Genomic DNA, 10,065 nt, shown 5'->3' with positions numbered 1-10,065 from the left:
GGATCTGATTGAGACATATTAGATTATTAAAGGATTGGACACTCTGGAGGCAGGAAACATGTTTCCGCTGATGGGTGAGTGCTGAACCAGAGGACACAGCTTAAAAATACGGGGTAGACCATTTAGGACAGAGATGAGGAGAAGCTTCTTCACCCAGAGAGTGGTGGCTGTGTGGAATGCTCTTCCCCAGAGGGCAGTGGAGGCCCAGTCTCTGGATTCATTTAAGAAAGAGTTGGATAGAGCTCTCAAAGATAGTGGAATCAAGAGTTATGGAGATAAGGCAGGAAGAGGATACTGATTAGGAATGATCAGCCATGATCATATTGAATGGCGGTGCAGGCTCGAAGGGCTGAATGGCCTACTCCTGCACCTATTGTCTATTGTCTATAATGTATTGGACTTAGCAGTCAGCTCCAAACCCATTGAATTGGAATGGAAACAAGTCATCATCAATCCCAAGGGACTGCCCATAAGAGGGATGGAAAGGCTAAAGGTTATAAAGAAAAGAGAAGGTCATAGAGAATGATATTCAAATTGATAAAATGTAACCAGTGACTTCAATCATGGATCTGTGTTGGGATGTGCCGAGCTACCCAACTGCGACGTAGACATATTTGGGAAATAATCTTAAAGATTTGCAATGACTCTGCATTAAAGGAAAGAAAAGTAGTATGGGTGAACATTGGAGGCCACAGCTTATGGACATAGGCAGACATGTGACAAGCCCAGTTCAGGGTAGGTAAAAGGGGTATATATTTCTCAAAATATACGCTGTAAATGTTCCAATATTTAATGGAGTGAAGAAACAAAGAGATCTAGGAGTACAGGTAGTAGTTGGAAACATTACACTGGCTCAATAGTGATTAACAGTGGAGCTATGACTAGTAAAGGCACAGTCAGTCCGTAAGGAAGGTCCTCCTTCCTTAATTGTTTTTATTAATTTGTGGAATGTGGGTGTCACTGGTCTCTCAATACACTCAATTCCCCTCAAGCACATTTCAGGAAGTTGCATCTTTAATTTATGCAAATATTCTGCATATAAAGTCAAATTCTCTCAAAAGAATACAAAAACCAGCCAGCTTCTAGTAACTCACCCAAACAGAACTGGGAAACAGTTTATTCAAGTCACAACTAAACCTGATGTAGTCACACCAGACATTCAGATGAGCTAGTATCTTGTCCAACAGGGTGGCTCAATGGTTAGCACTGCTGCCTTACAGTGCCAAAGGCTTGAGTTTAATTCCAGCCTTGGGCAACAGTGTGTGAAGCTTACATGTTCTGCCTGTGTCTGCGTGGGTTTCCTCAGAGTGCTCAGGTTTCTTCCTAGTCCTAAAATGTACAGGTTAAGTGGATTGGCCATGCTAAATTGCACATAGTGTCATAAATGTTGGGGGGTGGGGGTGGGTCTAGATGGGATGGTCTCCAGAAAGTAGGTGAATGGCCTGCTTCCACATGGTAAGGATTCTATGAGTCAGCTCATAGCTACCAAATTGATTCATATGGCCTCTTCTGCAGACAACAGGTACTGAGAGCCCTGATAGTTCTCAAAGCTAACTCAACAAAAGTTGGCAATCGAATTTGGAATCTTCCGATTATGCAATCAGCTCATTCAGCTTTTGACCCCTATTTTTGTTCTAATGTTGTTTTACAGGCCATTTCATGGGCAAGAAAGACTACTCTGGCTTTCCAAATTCAGACTTTGTTGCCAATAAATTTGACTCTGATCTCACGAGGGACATTCAAAGACTAAAGAACAGAGCACTCCTCCAAGATCTCATCAGATACCTCCCATCATTAGTGAAGCATGAGACCTGGGACAGAGCTAACAATTACAAAGAACAAGCAACAGTCAGCAAAAATAGCATAAGGTACAGAAACATGGTTAACATAGCTCGACATAAATCTTATCTAATGCGGTGTTGCTGAGAGGAGCCATGTGTCCTTTATATCAGGCTGGAAAGTTAGGTCAAAGGCCGGGAACATGACGAAGAGATTCTGATAATGTCTGCCAATTCTGCATCCACAGCTTAAAATGAAATTACGTGCAAGAATAGGAATAAGCCGTTTTGTCCATAAATTTGTCCTTGATTAATCTGTGCTCCCACCTACTGATCTTCCTACAGTGTAGAAGCAGGCCATTCAGCCCATCTTCTTGCCCGAACCTTCAATCTGAAATGTACAGCTCTTCACTTTGTCCTTCAATATTGTACACCTCTAGAAGCAGTTCTCCTTGTCTCTTGACCACATATATGGTGGCTACTTCAATATCCATTTCCAATCATTCTATTAGCCTTTTGGGAGATAAAGGAGGAGCTCTTCATTTTTCTCCTTTCTCCCCTTATTCCTGACTTCCTCCTTTCTATATTGTGCTCCCTGGATTTGAACCTTCACTGGAATGAATGATTTGTCACAGTGTTGAAATGCCTCCCTCGGTCTTTATGAGGAAAAGTTAAACCTGCCTCAGGAATTGGTTTCTTGCTTTCCAGAGGCAACCTACTTAGTCTCATCTAATGATTAAACCCAGAGGTTATGGTGCAGCCAGTAACTCAGTCTACAGCCACAGATCATGTGTTACATAGTTCGGGACCCAATGTTTATGGTATTCTGACTGCTCTTACATTAATCAGCTGTATTTTTGATTCTTCCCCTGAACAGATTCCCAACTTTAAAGAAACTCAAAACTAGAGACAATCCACAAATGGTAGTATTTCTGTTTATCCCATACTGAGTGGGCTCTTTCAATGCAATCTCATAAAGTTTGAGTTTAATTTGGCCCAAGTTGCCCCTTAAATGTACACAAAGATAAGGTAGAGGAACAGGAGTAGAGATATGGCCCATTCAAACCTAGTCTAGATGTCATTCAATATGGTCATGGCTGATATTCTGCCTCAATTCCATCTTAGGATCTGCCCCTGTGTTTAGGAGGCATTATTGGGTTTTTATATGGCTACAATTATTGGGTTTTTATATGGCTACAATTATTGGGTTTTTATATGGCTACAATTATTGGGTTTTTATATGGCTACAATTATTGGGTTTTTATATGGCTACAATTATTGGGTTTTTATATGGCTACAATTATTGGGTTTTTATATGGCTACAATTATTGGGTTTTTATATGGCTACAATTATTGGGTTTTTATATGGCTACAATTATTGGGTTTTTATATGGCTACAATTATTGGGTTTTTATATGGCTACAATTATTGGGTTTTTATATGGCTACAATTATTGGGTTTTTATATGGCTACAATTATTGGGTTTTTATATGGCTACAATTATTGGGTTTTTATATGGCTACAATTATTGGGTTTTTATATGGCTACAATTATTGGGTTTTTATATGGCTACAATTATTGGGTTTTTATATGGCTACAATTATTGGGTTTTTATATGGCTACAATTATTGGGTTTTTATATGGCTACAATTATTGGGTTTTTATATGGCTACAATTATTGGGTTTTTATATGGCTACAATTATTGGGTTTTTATATGGCTACAATTATTGGGTTTTTATATGGCTACAATTATTGGGTTTTTATATGGCTACAATTATTGGGTTTTTATATGGCTACAATTATTGGGTTTTTATATGGCTACAATTATTGGGTTTTTATATGGCTACAATTATTGGGTTTTTATATGGCTACAATTATTGGGTTTTTATATGGCTACAATTATTGGGTTTTTATATGGCTACAATTATTGGGTTTTTATATGGCTACAATTATTGGGTTTTTATATGGCTACAATTATTGGGTTTTTATATGGCTACAATTATTGGGTTTTTATATGGCTACAATTATTGGGTTTTTATATGGCTACAATTATTGGGTTTTTATATGGCTACAATTATTGGGTTTTTATATGGCTACAATTATTGGGTTTTTATATGGCTACAATTATTGGGTTTTTATATGGCTACAATTATTGGGTTTTTATATGGCTACAATTATTGGGTTTTTATATGGCTACAATTATTGGGTTTTTATATGGCTACAATTATTGGGTTTTTATATGGCTACAATTATTGGGTTTTTATATGGCTACAATTATTGGGTTTTTATATGGCTACAATTATTGGGTTTTTATATGGCTACAATTATTGGGTTTTTATATGGCTACAATTATTGGGTTTTTATATGGCTACAATTATTGGGTTTTTATATGGCTACAATTATTGGGTTTTTATATGGCTACAATTATTGGGTTTTTATATGGCTACAATTATTGGGTTTTTATATGGCTACAATTATTGGGTTTTTATATGGCTACAATTATTGGGTTTTTATATGGCTACAATTATTGGGTTTTTATATGGCTACAATTATTGGGTTTTTATATGGCTACAATTATTGGGCTTTTATATGGCTACAATTAGCAGTTTACCGGGATTGCAGCATTGGTACATTTACTGCTAATTACCTTTTGAGGAATTAGCCAAAATCAAGTCATAGAGTTATACAGCACAGAAACAGACCCTTTGGTCCAACTTGTCTGCACTGACCACACATCCCAATTTAACCCAGTCCCATTTGCCAGCATTTGGCCCATATCCCTCTAAACTCTTCTCCATATACCCATCCAGATGCCTTTTAAATGTTATAAATGTACCCACCTCCAGCATATCCTCTGCCAGCTTGTTCCATACATGCACCACCCTCTGTGTGACAAAGTTACACCTCAGATCCTTTTTAAATCTTTCTCCTCTCACCTTAAAATGATGCCCCCTAGTTTTGGTCTCCCCACCCTAGGAAAAAGACTTTGGCTGTTCACCCTATCCATGCCCCTCATGATTTTATAAACCTCCATAAGGTCACCCCTCAGCCTCTGATGTTCCAGGGAAAATGGCCCCAGCCTATTTAGTCTCTCTCTTTCATCAAACCCATCAGTCCTGCTAACACCCTTGTAAATCTTTTCTGCATCTTCTCAGGTTTAACAATCTCCTCCCAATAAAAGGGTGACCAGAGCTGTACACAGTATTCTAAAAGAGGCCTCACCCAATGTCTTTCATAGCCACAATATGACATTCAAAATCCTATACTCGATGCTCTGACCAATGGAGGCAAGCATGCCAAATGCCTTTTTCACCACCCTGCCTATCTGCAATCACTTTCGAGGAACGATGCATCTGCACCCCTAGGTCTCTTTGTTTGGCGACACTCCCCAGGGCCCTACCATTAATTGTATAAGCCCTGTCCTGGTTTGCCTTACCAAAGTGCCTCCAGAGATTCCTGAGGGTCTCCAGGTGCCTGACTACTTCTATTCAGTCTGTGTCTGTTAGAGTAATTGGATTTTCAATGACAGTCGATAAGGAGTCAAAATCCAGAAAGGACCACAGGCATTTCTCTCCAAGGGAATGGGACAATTGGTTACCTATAGCTTGAGTGCAACCAAATGGGAAACATGGCAACCTCACTGACAATCCATCTAGTTGGCTACTTACCAACGGTGTGACGGAGCTGTACAGATCTGCCTGGATCGGATACCAGATATTTATTAAAAATTGATTCATGGGATTCATAGACATCACTGATAACAGCAATATTGATTGCCCATCCCTAGTTCTCATTGAGAAGGCGATTTTGAGCTCCTTTCTTGAACCGCTGCCATCCATGTGATGTTGGCATACCCATAGAACCCACGGAATTGGGAGTTGCTAGTTGTTGACCCAGTGGCAGTCAAAAAGCAGCAATATATTTCCCAGGCAGAATGGTGTGAGAGTTGGAGGGAATCTAAGGGGTGACAGTGTTCTCATGAGTCTTCTGCCCTTGTTCCTTCACTTCGTAGAGGCAATGGGTTTGGAAGATAAAGCAAAAGCCATAAAGAAGTTGTTTAATTTCAAATTTTATCAGTAGTTGTGTCAGAAATAAAACATTGCTGCCTGGAAGAGATCATCACTCAGTCATCACAATGTGAAACTGGGAAGTGGAAGTGCAGGTTTGATCATATGAGGAGACAGTCAGTATTTGAAACAGAATTTTTCATTGACTGTTTCAAATACTGACTGTCTCCTCATGTGATCAAACCTGCACTTCCACTTCCCAGTTTCACATTGTTTCTTGCCCTGCCACTCGAAAAATCAGCAGGCAATGCCAACTTGCCAATACCATCTACCTTACACTGCTTCAGCAAATGTTAACTGGCTAGAGATGAGGCTGGGTCATGAGCTTTAATGAGACAGGCAGACTTTTAACAATTAAGGAATCAAGGGTTATGGAGCAAAGGCAGGAAAGTGGAATTGAGGATTGTCAGATTAGCCATGATCTCATTGGTGATGGGCTAAATGGTCTATTTCTGCTCCTCCGTCTAATGGTCTTATAGTTTTCTCCCCCCCTCACTGAGGAGGAAGTCCCATCTCCAGAGAGTACCAGCCAATCTGATTAGCCAACATCTCAGTAGTCCTAGCTAGTAGCTCTGTGGCCTGGACTGGAATCCAGTTCCAGGTGAATGTGGGACAGAGTCATGGAAATGAAGGAATAGAAGTAAGGAGTAGTCCCCTTAGTCTATTCTGAATTCAATAAGATAATGGCTAATCTGTTTATGTTCCAAATTCTACATTCTCATCTATTCTTCTTATTTCAAAGTTCCAAAACGTAGCAAGAGCTTATAAAACTGTAATTGCTCTTCTAAGAAATCGAGAAAATCAGCTCTAGCACTAAAAAAAACTCAAAAAATGGAGCACTTCTCACAGCCATGATTTTCTCCCATCCACCACCTTGGATAGATCTGTTGGGATATTTTTGGAATATTGCATTCAGTTCTGGCCTCCTTGCTATAGGAAAGACGTTGTGAAACTTAAAAGGTTTCAAAATGATTTACGAGGATGTTGCCGGGGTTGGAGGGTAGAGCTATAGGGAGATGCTGAGTAGGCTGGGGCTATTTTCCCTGTTTGTGTGAGATTGTGGGTGGGCTTGGCAAGGTCAACCTAGTAAGGATGTGGGTGAGTCCAGACCTGTCAATCTTTTTTGTGCTTTTTCTTTAAATTTGATGTTTTCCTTGGTTTATTTAGTTAACCATGGATGGTTGGTCCTCTCCGTAGAAATATTCTTTATAGAAGGAATGCACTTAGTCTGAACATTCTAAACTATCCCCTCTCTTGCTAAACCGGTATTTATTGCTGATCTGTCATTGCTGTTGGTCTGGAGTGACATGTAGGCCACACAGGGTAAGGATGGCAGATGGAGTGATTTTAGAGAGGTTTATAGAGTCATGAGGGGCATGGATATGGTAAATAGCCATGGTCTTTTTTACCTAGCTAGGGAAATCCAAAACTAGAGGGCGTAGTTTAAGGTGAGAGGGGAAAGATTTAAAAAAAAACTAAGGGGTAACTTTTTCACACAGAGGGTGGTGCGCGTATGGAATGAGCTGCTAGAAGAGTTGGTGAAGACTGGTATAATACAAAATTTATAAGGCATCTGGATGGGTACATGAATAGGGAAGGTTCAGAGAGAAATGGTCCAAATATTGGCAAATGGAACTAGGTCAGATTGGGATATCTGGTCAGCACAGACAAGTTGGATCAAAGGGTCTGTTTCCATGCTGTATGGCTCTACTGTGTCACTATGATGTATTATTTTTTATTGATTCATGGGATATAGGCAGTACTGGCTAGCATTCATTGACAATCCCTAATTGCTCAGAGGGCAGACAACCACCTTGCTGTGGATCCAGAGTCACATGTAGGCCAGACCAGGTAAAGATGGCTGATATGGAAATGTGTTGCTGGAAAAGCGCAGCAGGTCAGGCAGCATCTAGGGAACAGGAGAATCGACGTTTCGGGCATTAGCCCTTCTTCAGGCTAATGCCCGAAACGTCGATTCTCCTGTTCCCTAGATGCTGCCTGACCTGCTGCGCTTTTCCAGCAACACATTTCCATCTCTGATCTCCAGCATCTGCAGACCTCACTTTCTCCTCCAGGTAAAGATGGCTGTTTTCTTTCCTAAAGGGCATTAGTAAACCAGGTGGGTTTTTTCTGGCATTCAACAACTGATTCGTGGTCATCATTAGATTCTTAAATCCAAATTTTTATTGAATTCAAATCGCACCATCTGCCATGGTGGGATTTAAACCCAGGTTCCTAGAACATTTCCTTGATCTCTGTATTTACAGTCCAACAATATTACCATCAAGCCACCTCCCCTATTGGTCATGTGACCTTCCTCTATGATCTCTCTCTGTGATCTATTCCTTAGCCTAGTACGCCAGTTAATTTCAATTAGCTCCATCTTCATACCCACATAGTTACTCTTACTGGTGTTTCAAATACTAGTCATTAGCACAGTCTTCTCCCCTTCAAACAGAATGTAAAATTCAATCATATTGTGCCGCTGCTATGTTGGAGTTCCTTCACTCTGAGATTATTAACTAAACTTGTCATGTTATGCAATACCAAGCCTCTTGATTATTGTTATCCCTTTATCTCTCTGTTGTTACTGCTGGGGGAACGGACCTGAGGGGAGGGCTGCACCATATGGAAAGGAGACATTTGAAGGAGGTGATCCCACTTCCTGCCAGAAGCCTGAGCAGGAGCCCTGAAGAAGGGTTACACCCGAAACGTTGATTTCTCCCACTCCTGATACTGCCTGGCTTGCTGTGTTCTTCCAGTCTCCTGCCTGTCCACCTTGGATTCCAGCATTTGCAGTTTATTTTGTCTTGAACAGGGTAACTTTCCAGGCAGACCCTTGCTCGAGGACTTCTGCCTGTCTGAAAATACACACCAAGAAGGGAAACCCGTTAAATGGTCCTGAACTGCCCACAAGGGCCTGCATTGAGGTCAATAAAGGCCAGCAAGGGACAATCTGTGTTTCACTCTTTGTGCTGTAAACTTTCAGCTAGCTCAGGGCGGACAAGAGAGAGAGAAGAGTGAAAGCTGTACAGGAAATGTTATTATGTTGTACGCCCAAAGTGCCCCCACATTCCAACACCTCCCACCTCCCCAGTCACCTGAAGGACCTGATCATCTTATGGACATACACCAATACCCATATATGACCACAACATGCAGCATATGTTGTGGAATAATGATCCCATTAGTTGTACAGCACATGCAGAAATTCAGGAGGATTTATTCCTTGACATCACTACAACATCTTGAGATGGCAGACAAAAGTGTGAAACCACATGTTTCTAAAATTGAATCAGTACCTGCAGTCTGCTTGAAATTTGCTGTAACGTCAAGGTTGGGTCATAAGTACATTTTTTAACCCCATCAGTCTGGGTGGAATTGACTGAGTGGTCAAAGACCAATGTCTAGCCCAACACCCACTCAGCCTTCTAACGATTCTTATCTGCCATTAAAGCTAAGCGCAATCTCATCAATGAATATCTCTATAAGCAGATGTATATGGTAGAATGTGGAGGCTGGTCACTAAACAACACTGTTATTTTTTGCAGGCTGCCAGTTATTCTTCAGCAGTTCTCCAGAAGGAGGCAGAGAGCAGAATGAACCATGGATTCACATAAATCATTATAAAACACAAATTAAGGTGTTCCCTTCTGTTCTACAGATGTTGAGTTTTATTCAAACTCAGAGTTATTTCAATCAACTTTAAATAATTATTTCAGCCTAAAATAAATGTTTTTCACTTCTTAATGCTTTTCTTTGCTGAATTTCTTCCGTCGTCTTCTGAAGACACACTGGTTGTTGCTGGGTTACAGTTCCAGGGAAACTGACACTATGGCTCCCTAGGCCAGGGCTGGATTAGGCGAAAGTGAGGACTGCAGATGCTGGAGATTAGAGTCAAGAGAGTGGTGCTGGAAAAGTACAGCAGGTCAGGCAGCATCCGAGGAGCAGGAGAATTGACGTTTCCAGCAAAAGCCCTTCATCAGGAATCAGGCTGGATTATAACATTCAAAGGCCTTTATCTATGTCAATCTGAAGTATTCCCACAGCATACCATAAAGGGAATTATTCTAAAAGAATGACAATGAAGATAAAGATATCACACCTTTATATTTACATGTATAAAAACAAAGGTGTAAAAAGTTAAAGGGTATTTAAAACAAGTATCTTGGGATATGCTTTCTTGCATTGTTATGGTTCCAGATGATGGAATACTGGA

General features: G+C 40.5%; 1 protein-coding gene across 1 annotated transcript in view; it reads left to right on the top strand.

The window, feature by feature from the left end:
- Positions 1-9,775, top strand: part of malt2 (MALT paracaspase 2) — a 77,955-nt gene extending 68,180 nt beyond the window's left edge. Inside the window, exons 17-18 of the mRNA XM_043721003.1 lie at positions 1,652-1,868; positions 9,398-9,775. Of these exons, the coding sequence (XP_043576938.1) occupies positions 1,652-1,750 (99 nt within the window). The 3' untranslated portion in view covers positions 1,751-1,868; positions 9,398-9,775. The remainder of the gene's footprint in view (positions 1-1,651; positions 1,869-9,397) is intronic.
- Positions 9,776-10,065: the final 290 nt, after the last annotated feature.

Source organism: Chiloscyllium plagiosum, chromosome 31 (genome assembly GCF_004010195.1).
Source record: "Chiloscyllium plagiosum isolate BGI_BamShark_2017 chromosome 31, ASM401019v2, whole genome shotgun sequence".
NCBI lineage: Eukaryota > Metazoa > Chordata > Chondrichthyes > Orectolobiformes > Hemiscylliidae > Chiloscyllium > Chiloscyllium plagiosum.
This window is presented reverse-complemented; position numbering and strand designations above follow the sequence as displayed.